This window comes from Lutra lutra, chromosome 3, assembly GCF_902655055.1.
Source record: "Lutra lutra chromosome 3, mLutLut1.2, whole genome shotgun sequence".
NCBI lineage: Eukaryota > Metazoa > Chordata > Mammalia > Carnivora > Mustelidae > Lutra > Lutra lutra.
In genome coordinates, this window is record NC_062280.1 from 65,530,608 (window position 1) to 65,545,547 (window position 14,940).

General features: G+C 41.4%; 1 protein-coding gene across 3 annotated transcripts in view; it reads right to left on the bottom strand.

Annotated features, from left to right (window-relative positions):
- The window catches only part of STK39 (serine/threonine kinase 39), a 306,604-nt gene that overhangs the window by 104,206 nt on the left and 187,458 nt on the right, over positions 1-14,940 (bottom strand). For all 3 annotated transcript variants that reach the window (XM_047722074.1, XM_047722073.1, XM_047722075.1), the window contains 2 exons: positions 13,638-13,700; positions 11,831-11,898 (listed from right to left, as the gene is read on the bottom strand). In XM_047722074.1, the coding sequence (XP_047578030.1) occupies positions 11,831-11,898; positions 13,638-13,700 (131 nt within the window). The remainder of the gene's footprint in view (positions 1-11,830; positions 11,899-13,637; positions 13,701-14,940) is intronic.

Genomic DNA, 14,940 nt, shown 5'->3' on the forward strand with positions numbered 1-14,940 from the left:
TCAAAGTATTACCTTGCTTGGGAACTTTTATAGAGAACACCTAGTAAAGAAGTATTTTTTGTACCCATTTCCACTATACCATCAAAAATACAGAGTTGAGGGCGCCTGGGTGGCTCAGTGGGTTAAGCCGCTGCCTTCAGCTCAGGTCATGATCTCAGGGTCCTGGGATCGAGTCCCACATCGGGCTCTCTGCTCAGCAAGAAGCCTGCTTCCCTCTCTCTCTCTGCCTGCCTCTCCGTCTACTTGTGATCTCTCTGTCAAATAAATAAATAAAATCTTTAAAAAAAAAAAAATACAGAGTTGAAAAATAAAGACTTATGAAGCATCTTGATATTAAAAGTTTGTGAGATCCATCTTTATTTTATTATTTTTTTAAAGATTTTATCTAAGAGAGACAGAGCAAGAGTGGGAAGAGAGAGAAGTAGACTCCCCTCTGTGTAGGGTGCCATACGTGGGGCTCGATCCCAGGATCCTGGGATCATAACCTGAGCCGAAGGCAGATGCTTACCCTGCTGGAATCACCCATGCTCACCTGAGACCCCGAGACCCACTTTAGTTAAGAATTACTCAGTTGGCACTTGTGTGACACACATTCATTAAGGGCCTATCACTTGCTGGACATTGTGTAAGGCTCTAAAAGCATAAGGGCAATCTTTCATCTCCTCCAGCTGTTATGTCCCACAGATGTCACTCTCTCTAACCCTAGGGTGCTCACAGCCAACAGTCAAGAGAGCATTTCTTAAAGAATATGCACTAGGCGGAAGAACCCAAAAGAAGAGCTACAAAATGGGAGCCAACATCTGTGTTTGGTGAGCACGTTATACTCAGGAATCATTCGTCTGTGTGGCTTTCTTGGTACAATAACTTAGTTAAAACCCTACCCTAAGAACTCAGCCCTTATGGAGTGAGAGAGCAGTGTTGGCAGCTACATAGACAGTGACATCCTCTGCTGAACCCAGAGAGAACCACAACCAGCCCCTCCAATCCCCATGGGCCCGGATACCAGGCTTATTCAGTTATGTATCTCCAGGTTTCTCCATGTCTGAGGGTATACAACGCCAAAGTCAAAATTCAATGCTGGAAGAGACCTTTTCTACTGGGCAGTTTTCAAACATCATTTTTGCCCGGATGGGCCCGGATACCAGGCTTATTCAGTTATGTATCTCCAGGTTTCTCCATGTCTGAGGGTATACAACGCCAAAGTCAAAATTCAATGCTGGAAGAGACCTTTTCTACTGGGCAGTTTTCAAACATCATTTTTGCACATAGAAGTTTTTATATGCTGCCATACCAAAAAACTGGGAACTCTATAAATATCCAATAATACATTTTTAGTAATAGGTTTTGGCACAATCATTCAAAATATAAGGCAGCCACTTAAAAGGATTGTGTAGATCTATCTTCATTGACACAAAAAGATAACAAAGACATTACCAAATAAAGCAGATTATAAAACACTGTGTTATGTGAAACTAAATTTTGAAGATTTTATTGTAGAAATATTTTAAGTCTACATTAATGTAAGTGGAGGAAAAAAGACCAGAATATTCATAGAGAAGTTAATAATGATGTATCCCTGAGTAGTAAGACTGTGAATGATATTATTTCTTGCTTTTTTCTTTCCTTGTTATTTCCTAAATTTCTTTTTTTTTTTTAAAGATTTTATTTATTTATTTGACAGAGAGAGATCACAAGTAGATGGAGAGGCAGGCAGAGAGAGAGAGAGAGAGAGAGGGAAGCAGGCTCCCTGCTGAGCAGAGAGCCCGATGCGGGACTCGATCCCAGGACCCCGAGATCACGACCTGAGCCGAAGGCAGCGGCTTAACCCACTGAGCCACCCAGGCGCCCCAATTTCCTAAATTTCTAAGATACCATTTACCACTTGAAAACCAAGAACTCTTTACATTCCCTATTGCTGAAAGTCTTCATACTCACAAACATCTTCTTGCTCCACTGTCCAAAAAAAAAGTGACTTTATCTCACCATGATTGGTTTTTAATTCTTCTATTTTGATTTCATTACCAAATTTTTCTTCATATAAATCTTCCTTCCTTGAGCATGTTTACCAGTAGAAGGATGTTGTATGTACAAAAGGCTTATATCCTACACCACACCACATCACCTTACACCAACTCCCTATCAGTACCACTGGAAGAACACCAGAAGACCCAGTCTCCAGCCTGTCCTGGCTCTGGGACCACAGAAAAGTTACTTAATATCTCCCATCTCTCTTTTTCATCTGTGAGCAGCAAACACAGGACAAAAGGAAAAATGAAATCAGGCATGTAATGTGACAGTCCTTTTAAAATTACAAAATTGAGGGGTGCCTGGGTGGCTCAGTGGGTTAAGCCTCTGCCTTTGGCTCAGGTCATGATCTCAGGGTCCTGGGATCGAGCCCCACATCAGGCTTCTCTGCTCAGCAGCGAGCCTGCTTCCCCCACTCTCTCTGCCTCCCTCTCTGCCTACTTGTGATCTCTCTCTCTGTCAAATAAATAAATAAGATCTTTATAAAAAACAAAATAAAATAAAATTACAAAATTGCTATTTGCATCATCTCTAAAATATCTTCAGGTATGCCTGTCACAATATTAATTGATGAGCTTATTAGGAAACATTGTTAAAAAAAAATATTTCCATGAGGGGCCCTTGGGTGGTGCAGTCAATTAAGTATCTGACTCTTGGTTTCAATTCAGGTCATGATCTCAGGGTTAGGAAATCAAGTTCTGCTTTGGGCTCTGAGCTCAGCAAGGAATTTGCTAAAGCTTCTTTCTCTCTCACTTTACCCCTCTCCACGCTCGCTCACTTGCTATCTCTGAAACAAATCTTTAAAGAAAAATATTTACATGACGTCTTAATAAGAAGACAGGTGAATGTAACCATCCTAAGTGCACTCAAAATGGAACTGAATAGAGCCCAGCCATGGTGTCAAGTGGGGAAGAGCACAGACCCAGACCGTCTTGAAAAGTCCTAAGTTCAAGGCCCAGTCTACTGCTTCTGCGCTGTGTAGTATTGGACAAATCACCCTCATGACTCTGCACCTTAATCTCTTCATCTGTGAAAGGTCAGTCACAACGGGATTGATGTCGTGGAGGTTTTATGACAATAAAGAAGACAAAGCACAAACAGCACTTATCCCAGTGCCCGGCACATAGTAGGATCTTTATCTTTCTGAAGGATCTCACTGACGATAAAGCCAAGATGTGTGGCAATAACTCCAATTTTCAGAGGAAAGGAATTTACCAAAAGAGAACATTCCAAAAAATTAAGTAATGTCAAAATATTTTTACTATTAAAGAACTAATAACTGGGTGCCCAGGAATTAATTCATACCACTCCGCTAAACCACCAATGCGGTCTTGGCAGAAATAACTTAAGTCTGAGAAGGCCCTTTCTGAAGACCACAGCCTGACATTGCCCCTGGATTCAACCTAATTATTACTCTTCTCAAAATATGGATGCTAAAAAATAAACACTGGTAACCACAGGAACAAGTAACCCAAAGATAACATTCAGACAAAAGTGGTCTCGCCTTCCTTTAACTACCCATAGCTCATCTTTTCATCCGTCTTATTGCCTTTATCACTTTCTACCTTGTGTTAGAGTCATTTGAGCGGGGTCTGATCTCTCTGATCTCTCTGTCTACACAGTAAGCTCTGTGAGTGCAGAAACCCTGTCTTATTCTTCTTCGGATTTTCAACAAAGCCTTGTGCAAAGAAGGCCATAAACAGGCAGTTTCTTGGGGGGAGAGGGGAATGTACCTGAAAGCACTGCCACACTGAATACCAGACCCACACTGTTTAACCTTCTGGGGAAAATTAATCAGGCCTCCCAACCACTTGACTAGTAAAACCTATGCATTAATTAACCTGATTTTACAGGCTAGAGAACCATTTAAGAATTCTAATTCCTCGGGGCGCCTGGGTGGCTCAGTGGGTTAAGCCACTGCCTTCGGCTCAGGTCATGATCTCAGGGTCCTGGGATCGAGTCCCGCACCGGGCTCTCTGCTCAGCGGGGAGCCTGCTTCCCCCTCTCTCTCTCTCTGCCTGCCTCTCTGTCTGCTTGTGATCTCTGTCTGTCGAATGGATAAATAAAATCTTAAAAAAAAAAAAAAAAGAATTCTAATTCCTCTAGAATGATGACAACATGGAATTAGAATTCAGACATATGGGTGCTAAAACAGTGATCAACACTGTTTTTATCAGCTTCAGCTTTCTTTATGAAATTATGGTTTACTAAGTCTATAGCAGTAGCTCAAGTTCACCTTTTAATAGAGAAATGAAAATAGTAAGTCACATTAGGCAATATTGTCATGCTAAAGGATTTTTACTGAAATAAATATCATTTTCTAGGGATCACCTTTTCCTACAAGCAGCAAAGTAGTTTTGTTGGGGTCTTAATTAGCCCATCAAGGTGTAATAACACTTCTACCTAATAACAAGGTAAATTCATTATGAGCGCATTGGTGGGCTACCCCATTCCACAGTGTCTATGTACGGCAACTGTCACAGTTGCCTTCAGCAAAACTTTAACTGTAATCCATAGGGCTGAGCTGTCAAAGTATGAACAGCATCTACACCAAGGAATTAACAATTTAACTGATAGGTTTATCATTTTTCCAAATCGCTGAGCCTGGTTCTCGGAAACATATGTTTTATGTCAAACACATGACTATTCCGTTTTATGAAAAATCTACAAAAGGCAAAATATTTGTACAATGTTCAACTGAAACTAGAAATGACAGTACCATCTACTGACAGTGTATGAATTATGAGATGGCCCACTTAACGTCTTTCTCCGAGATGTCTTTAACAGGATTTCCTTATGCTATACCTTGATACTCAAGTTTTTTGGTAACACAGATGACATTACCATATATACAATTGGCAAGAAAACCACTGCATAAAAGTACTCAAAAGAGAAAAGAAAAATCTTCTTTTTAAACTATCTCCAGCATTTAACATTGAGACCTAAGGTCTCACCCTTTTTCTCCAGCCCTTATATTTAGCAGGTCAGTTTTAAGAACAAGGTCAACAGTGTATTTTTTTCAAGGAACAAATCAGCCTTTGCCTCTTCAGTCTTTTGCCTACAACCACCAGAAATGAACGGAGAAACAAATACATGATCGTAACCACCATGTATTTGTCTTTTCTTATAGAATGTGACATCTTGAGAAGTAAAATATCTCCCAGTTTCCTACTTACAGGATGAAGGGGAGGCTTAGCTGGCCTTTTGGGGCTGGAGGTGGGAAGAGGGAGAAGGAAGCCATAGTCCTAGCAGGTAGGTCTATAAAATGCTATGTCAAAAAGAAAGTCAGGATCTCCTTTCCCAAGAGGTAAGCGGGCGGCTACCTGTACAGCATTAGTAAAAGGACTGAGGAAACACCTGCTTGAACTCAAGTCTCTCCCCACCAGCCAGTGGGGCACAAGACACATAAACATTATGCCCAGATGGCCACAGCGAGTAAGAAGGATAAGCACACTATTTGCCAACACAGTAGCCACGCACTGGCTAGATCGGTGGCTCCCAAAGACAGAGCGATGGTCTGTTTGTGTGTTTGTGTGTTCATTTATATATATACGTACACACATATATCAGAGTCTTGATGTGGAGTGAATGAGAAGGGTACAAGAGAAGAAGGCAATGATTCTCTCCTCTGATAAACACTGGCCAAAACAATCTTCCAACTTCCTCTCACACAGGCTGGTTTAAGAGGTAGTTTATCTGGGCCCAGAGAGGGAACAAGTGATCTCGAGTAAATTTCAAGCGGGGAATGGGGAATGAAGAAATCCTATGGCGGGGACCAGCCCTGGATGTCCAAGTGATTCTTGAGGAACATGGAACTTTGGAGGTTTCTAAGAGAAGGAAGCTGGACCTGCGAGGGAGGGCTGGTGGTGAAAGAGGAGGGCAGGTGACTGCCACCTTGTACACAGGAGATCATAGAGGACAAGTCCATGAGCCACATTTGTTTATGATTTAAACAGTGATTCATAGACTCCTCTTATAGCTGTGCTCATAGACTCCTCTAAGAATGTTTTTAAGCATTGTGTTTCTGTGTCAATTACAATCACATACATGCACACAGATTTATATGCTGGGACATCAAGATAAGTCCATTTCAGGGATCAAGCTACCAGCTCCACTTTATAGCCACAATCACTAGCCTCAAGGGATCACTGGGACATCCTGCTCATCTCACCACATTTCCCTCGTAAATTTACTCTCCAGCTTCCCTACACAATTATCTCTACCTCTCAAACCTCAAACACCTTTCCCTTCCTCACTTTCAACGGATCACACTCCTTATTTCATGAGGAAATATAAACACCAAAAGAGGACTTCTGCCTTCCCATATCCAAATCCATCAATTTCCTTGCACGTCAGCGGGCCCGCCCTTCCATCATGGTGGCCGCACTGTCCAATGGGGGACCCTCTCCATCCTTCTGAGTAAGGCTGGCATCTGTGTGTATGCCTGGGTGTCATCCCGTCCCACCCATCTGAGGACAGCAGTCTTACCATATCTCCTCCCTCATTCCAGGTTTCCTTCCCATTAACTTACACACAATGCCTTTTTAAAAAGGATTCCCTTCACCCTATATTTTCATCGGGCTATCTCCCCATTCCTCCGCCACCCTGGAGAGTAACTTTCTGTTACGTTATCTGTACTAACAAGTAATCTGTTCTTGCTATCTTGTGTTTGCTAACCCAGTTCAGTCAGGATTCTGTCCCCGGCACTCCACCAAAACAACTCTTGCCATGGTCAAGAATGCGCTGAATTTTGCCAAATACAATGTGAGTTCTTAGTTCCCACTATACTTGATTAACAGCAACGGCTGCAGCTTTTTACTCCTTCTTTCCTGAGACACTTCCTCTGTTTGGTTTACGGGACCGCCATTCTCTCCTCTACCTCGTCAGCCTCTCCTCACCAGCCTCTCTTCACCGAGCCGTTGACCACTCTGCATCCATGTACCACCTGAGAGTGCGCCAGATGACTTGTCTTCACTCACTCCTAGGTGATTTCATTTAATTTCATAGCTTTAACTACCATATGTGCCAACAGTTCTCCAATTAATACCTCTAAGCCCAGAACTGGATCTCCTGTGAAATCTACACGGGTGCACCCGAAAGCCTGCTTGACGTTACACACATGTTCACGAGATAACCCAAGCTCACCACTTCTGGCACTGAATTCTCGATTCCACCCAAACCTGGACTTCCCAATTCTCTTCCCCTCCATTCATCCACATTTTCAGGCCCAGATCTTGAGTAATCTTTGAGTTCTCTTTTCCGTCCAGAATTCAATAATGATTTACTTTTTTTTTTTTTTAAGATTTATTTATTTATTTATTTATTTGTCATATTGAGAGAGAAAGAGAGTGCACAAGCAGGCAGAGGTAGAGAGAGAAGCAGGCTCCCTGCCAAGCAAGGAGCCTGATGCGGGACTCGATCCCAGGACCCTGGGATCATGACCTGAGCGGAAGGCAGTGCCTTAACCAACTGAGCCACCCAGGCATCCCCAGAATTCAGTAATTACTTGTCACCTCCATTATTCCCCAGCCTGGTCCATCGCATCATAGCTCTCTGCCTGGCTGCAACTGCCTGGCAAAGGGCTCTGAGCTTCCACCTTAAATGGTTCCTGGATGGTGTATGCTCCCTAAGTCAAGCACAGTGTTTTGAAAATGTAACTCAGCTATGCTCACAAATTTCCAATGGTTTCCAACCCACTAACGGTGAAGCCCAAAGTCCTCACCACAGGCTACACGGCCCTAAAGGATTCAGCCCCTGCTAACTCTCTGACCTGTTCTCCTACCCCTTTGGTCACACTGCTTCCCTGGCTGTTTTTATAATTGCTTCGAACTTGCTTCCAGCTCAGAATCCTTGCAATCATTGTTTGCTCTGCCTGGAACTCTCTTGCCGCAAACAATCTCATGGCTTGATTCTTCACATCTGTCAGGTGTCTGCTCAAATACTACTTTATTTAGAGATCCCTTTTGTGGCAGGATGCCTCCAATACCGCTGTCCTCTGGTGTACAAGCGCTGCATGATCCTCTTCCCCGGGTGTGAACAAGACCTTTAAAGATGATGGGTTGTCACTCCCGTGATTAGGTTACTTGATACAGCAAAGGTAAAGGGATTTTGTGGGTATAATTAAAGTTCCAAAGCAGTTGACTTTGACTTAATAAAAAGAGAGATTAATGTAGATGGAACCAGCTTAATCCAGTGAAAAACCTTTCCCTACCCTTGAAAAAAAAGGCAAAGCCCTATTGTGAACTGCGTGTGTGGCCAGTGGCCTGTAGGCACCAAAGACCTCAGTCCACATCTGCCAGGCACTGACTTCTGCCAACACTCAAATTAGCTGGGAGAAGACCACAGGCTCCAGATGAGCAGGCCTTAATTGCACTGTTGTAAGACACAGCAGAGAGCCAATCTAAGCCAGGGCCAGACTTCTGACCTACAGAAACAGAGCGAATAAATGGCTTTTGTTATGAGCACTGAAATCTGCACTAACTTATTACACAACAGTAGAAATCTACAATGCCTTCTTTAATACAGAATAGCACCCCCGTACTTCCTATGCTCCTGATACAGATTTTCCTTTAGAAAACTTGATTTTTCATGTAAGTCATATGACTATCTGAGTATTTCTTCTCCCGGCCTCTAGAAAGCCTTCCTAGAAGGTAAGTAATTTAAATTCGTCCTTTGTTTTTTTTCCATTGTTGCCTCACAGCAGCCAGAACAGCACCATGCATGTAGCAAGTACTCAATAAATACTTCCAGAGAGAATGAATACATATGCTGCTTACATTTATGTCAGCACAGGTTATGTCAGACCCCAAAAATGTAACAGCATTTAACTTTCAGTTTTAAATTTTAAAAGGATAATTCTCAAAGTACAAGTATTGCCATTAGAGGAAACCAGATATATATTTGGAAAGATTCCTGAATTCTCAAATATGAAAAAAACTGGTTTAAACGAATACCTTGAAAACATTTAAGGAAAAAAGATATACACAATTAGGCATGAACATATATTCACCAAAAGTCATATTATAATTCTATTTTTTGGAAGTGTTTCTAGGTGGTTAGAGTCAGGGAAAAAAAATCACTGATTTGTCCATTTCAGTAACATTTTTAATGGATCCTTTTATGATATCCCTCTGAGTAGTTAGCTAAATGTCCATCAAAAAGCAGTACAGTCAATAGGATTTGTTTCTGGTTGAGCCACCATACCAAAAAATACTGACTATTAAAAGCCATGCAAAAAAGTGATTGGTTTTGAACACAGGCCAGAAGTCTCTGTTCTATTTGAACTGCTGAACATGTTAAATCAATGTTGTAGATAAAGACGTAAAAGACAGGTTCATCAGATGGGCAACTGACATATGTCCAAACATGCTAACTAATATGCCGCACTGATAATCACGAGTGAAATATGGACAGGTGGGGGGGAGGAGGCAAGCAATGGGTCAAAACCAACAGGTTCACTCTTACAGTGACAAATGTTAAGACATACAGAATGAGTTTTAAAACACAAGCTGCAGTTCAAATTAGGCTTGATAGCCCTTCAAGTGGAAATAATGAAGTCAGAGGTCTTGTTTGCCTGTTAGGTCATGCTAGATCGGTCACCAAGGTGCATGGCTATTTCAAAAGGCAGCGGAAATTTAGGCTGATTTAGGAGAAATACAGAGTATAAATAGAAAAGGAAAAAGAAAAATCACAGAATCTCACTATTGTATTCTAGCCTGCCAAGGCCACATCGGGAGGCCTGCATTTAAATATGGGGGCTACAACATAAAACTGGAAAACGATTCCATGAAGAGAGTTCTGAGGCCAAATGGGTTTTAGAATAAACCAACTTACATTCCTTCCCTGCAGAACATCTTAGACTCTTTAATATATTAATATTCCTTGTGATTTTCAAAATACAGAGCGTGTTCATGTATGCGTGTGTGTACAGAGAGATGGGACACTACACATGGTTCCGGAGCTTTTCTGAAAGTAGGAGATATGTAGGACCAGAGATCTGTGCTGCAAACTCAGGAAGAAACCACCCAGGCCCATGAGGAACAAGGTAACAAAGGCAGGTGCCTACTAGCTGTCAATAAAGGTGAACAGCTAGGATCATGAGGATACAGAACCATAGGACAAGAAGCAAGGCTACTTGTGCTGTTTTTCCTAGGAAGAAGGAACCCGTAAAAATACAAATGGCTCTCAGAAAGACAAGAGGATGTACTTCTGCATTGTTCTAGGACCTACAGCAAAACAGTCTCTGGAGGTAAGGCTCAGGAATATGTACGTGTTTTAAAACACTCTCCGAAGAGTGTAATCCAGACAACCTGGTATCTGCTCTAAGGGTCAGAAATGGAACCCAGAACAGGAAGATCAGTTGGATCTCAAGGAAGAAGGCGAACCAGAACACAGCGTTTTGTTATCACAGGAGTGATTCACTCCAGTATGCACAGAGGTGAGGTAGATATCCAGCACACCAAAAAAGAAAAAAATTCCTGGATACATCAAGTAGGAGACTGGACGGTGGGACGCTCAAGGTCATGCCCAACACTGCGCACTCAAGTGGGCTGGACGCTATCCCCCACAGTCTCGCTCACGACTGTATCTCAGGAGCAAACACGGAGCCCGGCCCAGTGGTTTTATCACAAATATTGGTGGAAAGAATATATGAACAAGTGAAAAATAAGCAAAAGTAGTATCTGGTTCCAAAGTCAAACGAGAAAGGAAGGGGCTATTTCATTCTTCAGAGATCACTAAATATGCATAATTATGAACCATAATCAAGGCTACTTTCAAATATAAGGAAAATGGTCTCTGTAATAATTTCACTTCTTGACCGGGAACCATCTCTGAATTAAATCACACCAAAGCTTGCCATGCCATTCCCCTAGTGAGCATGTGAAAACACACCGCAGATTGCAAATGACTGTCCAAAGTGAGGGGTGATTATGCCAACCATTATCTACCCTGACAGACTACACTCACTCAGACAGCCGGAAACTAACCTTGAAAATGAGTCCGCTTTTTATAGCCACGGCTCTGAAAAAGGTCCATCAGCCATGTGTTTTATTTGTTTAATTGTCAAAGGAGAACATATGTGTAAGTTATTTTAAAAGCACCTTCAGAAACGTGACAGTATCCTGATTGACCTGGTGACTGAAGCTGTTTATAATTACGTGGAAGTGAGTATGTCTTCAGACACCATCTTCTTAACAAAGAATACTCAGGAAGATGGACCTTACAGTTTAGAAATCCATGAAACAGAAAGAACCTTCACTCACTAGACACAAAAGTTGACACTGTCAGGCCCCACATTTGTATCCATTTCCTAGACTTCTTTCAAAATACATCTGTCATTTCTCCACAGTAGCTGATCAAACCTGCCACTGAAAAATGTTCTGAACAGGCAACTTGTAGAACAAGCATGGTTTATTTCTGTCAGACTGACTGCCGAAGTGTGAAAGAAACTCATTAAAAATCTCTTACTGTGATCTTACATTGTAAAGGTTTTTTTGTTTTATTTTTTTTTCAAAAGGGAAAAAAGCCCAAGAAAGGAAAGGCAAAGGGGAAAAAAAAAAAAAAACTTAATGAAGGGTATACTGAGCCTGCAGACATACTCATCTGGTGCTTTCTTTCTTATTCTTCTGTAGTAAGCAATTAGAAAAAGACCAATTATTCCGGGCATACAGCGTACACACTACCTGTTTGGTGAAATAAAATAACTTAACAATCTTATTTTATGCTAATATTATGAAAACTTAATGAAGGAGGGAAGAATACTGTACTATAGGAAAAGCAATATAAAATAGATGGTAGTGTTTACCTTAATCTTAAAACGAGGTTCACAGCACAAGAAGCTTCTCTATAGTCTTCGCTGGCATTGGGTAGGCCCTTGGAAAACAAAACAGCAAAAAACAAATAAATAAAATCATGATATCCCTTGACTCACATGATCCTTTCTTTATGGAAATTTCCAGACTAGGTCTTTACACACGGCAGGTCCTGCTTGGCCACATAACAAGCTCTATGTGAAGGTTGGAATGATGCCTAATTCCCATCCCAGCCAAATTGTTTCCAATAGAAAACCTTGGCTGTAGGGTGGGTCTATGAACAAGGATGGTATGAGTAAGTCCAAAGAAGGGTCAGACATCTTAAAGCAGCATCCCGCAAGCTGAGCCATTGTCTGGACCCACTGGGATTTGGTGATGCACAAAGGCCAGCACCTTAAACATCAGGAGGCAGAGGAAAGTGGGATCAGGCAGGGATGTTCCCTGCCTTTCTCACCTATAACCTAGTTCTTTAAATATACAGCATCAACCACAAATGCCTCTCCTCCACTTCCCCTCCGTACTCCTACAGACCCCTGGACACGATTAGACCTTCCTGCTGTAGTTGAAAAAGAGATTTCAGGTCAAGACTTGGCTTTGCCACTGACCAGATGTGCAACCTGAGCAAGTCATTCTCCAAACCTATTTTCCCACTTACAAAATGGGGATAATACCAGTGTCCAAAGTTTGCTGGAAGAACAAATAATATATATGAAAATGACTTTTACAACTACAATGTGTTACATAACACTCGTTATCCTAATCCCCTTTCCTGTTTCCCTTATTCTATTCGCCTTTGGACAAATTATTACTCCTGACTTGCCTTTTGTCATTGAACCAGTCCTCACAATTTATCTCAAGTTGTTTTACTAAGTTGCCTGATACAGAGAAAAGGACCTAAACCGAATCCCAGCTCTGCCTCTAACCAGTTCTATAATCTTGCGTGAGCCACTTAACCTCTGCAAGTCTATGCTTCCTCAACTATAAAATAAGGGCCAAGGACTAGATGTCTGACTTCAAACAGGCTTCCTGCAACCATAAAATCCTATCGCTCTCTCCTCGGTTTACAGCCGCTTTCAGAAAACATATATCAGGTACGATGAAAATGAATTTATCGATGCATATGGAGATCTAGGGGGAAAAGTTGTGATACAAGGCTGGTGGTGCTTGATAGTATGAGACGATTTTGAGAGCAAAAGGGCTTGCCTATTAATTATATAGAAAAACCAGATTGGGGGCCTGCACCCTTTTCCTATGTCCATGTCCCTCCCCTGTGTTGCTCAGCACCCAACCTGACTCATGGCTCCTATTTTCCATCATGTAACTTCTAATATAGATGCATTCCACAGTCCCTGGACTTTTATTTTTATAAGGCAACTTGTAGAGATAAATTGGCCCATAAAATTCCATGATAAAAGAATTATGAAAACAGGTTGTAGAAATCCAACCAAGAACCAAAAAGGTAAACTATCAATTAACTCTACAGTTTTATGGTGAGAATCTAACAGAATGGGGAGTCATTTTCTTTCCTTTCCTTATTTCACACAGTACCCACAATTTCAGAAGCAGTGTGGTAATCAATCCTTGCTCTTGAACCTATCATTTAAAGGTTGGAAGTCCTGAAAATCATGGTCAAGAGTAACAGTACTCTTTTCTCCATACCTATTTAAAAAAAGAGAGTTTACAAGCCCCCGATTTTGATGGACTGCCCTGAAACTGTCTATCTCCCGAAAATGTTGGTTTTTTTTCTAAAACTAGGTCTACAAATCATCTCAAATGTAAATGACTGGTGGAGAAACGTACCTGAGAGTCCTGCACTGAGAGGGACTGTATCTGCTCGGGTATACTGCTGGCATTCGCCGCCATCTGTTAAGAGAGGTACCATTACAGCACTTAAGGAAACCAAAATGAGACAGTAAGGTCAGCATGCTTACACCAAGTCCTGATTATCAGAGACAATTTTGCATAAGTAATTTTAAGCTGGTCTTTTGCATCAAAATGTGATCTTTGACAACCTTCACTGGAATCACCTAGTACGCATGGTAAAGATTTCTGGGCCCCGCCTAGCCTAGGATTCAGAATTTCACAGAGACGAGAGAGGATGTGTATCTTCAACAAGCACCCTGGGTGATCCTTATGCTTTCAGAGAGTCACTGAGCTAAAGTGAAAATGCAGGGACTATTTGATAGTTTAAATCTGATAGCAGAGAGAGGCTCTAGGACCATCTGTTCTTGTCACAGAATTTCGCCTAAAGTTAAAAGTCCCCACTGAAAGGATGTTAGGATAAGTAATATTTAACCATGACTTGAACTTTAATCATTACTTGAAACAATTTTTTCACTGGATTTAAAAAATACATAAAGACAGTTAGTTGGACTTTTAAGACACATTTCCCCAAAAGAAAAGCCAAAGCAATAGGTTATTATTTTCCCTCGAGTTGGAAATCCAATCCTAATGTGATACCAAAAGTATTTTTCCCTCAAGCCTTACTTCTGTGAACTCTGCCCTCAAACAAAACTGGAAAGACCAAAAAAAAAAACAAAACAAAACAAAACAAAAAACTAGAAGAGGAACAGCAATGAAATGAAGAATATATATTACTTTTTAAAACTACTATCAATTCTAAAATAATCAGAAGTCATCAGAAATTTTTGCAGCAAGTTTTCTAAAGTTTAAGAAATAAAATTCTTATTCTCTGGGCTTCCTCAAAATAACTAGGTTAGTAATGAAGTAATAGGAGGAAGTCTACTACTGTCCGTAATTTACTTCGAAATGCATCAAAAATGAAGATGGACTGATGGACTGACAAAGTAGAGTAATGGTAGGATCTACATGTATGTGGGTGTTCACTGTAAAGTACTTTTAGTGCTGCTATATAATTTTAAAATTTTCATAGTAAAATGTTGGGGGGAAATGTGTAAGAAGAACAACCTATATTCTTTAACCAGCCAGAGGACCTGGGCTTACACCAAATGATCTCTTGTAAAGAATCCATGGGACGCCTGGGTGGCTCAGTTGGTTAAGCAGCTGCCTTCGGCTCAGGTCATGATCCCAGCGTCCTGGGATCGAGTCCCACATCGGGCTCCTTGCTCATCAGGGAGCCTGC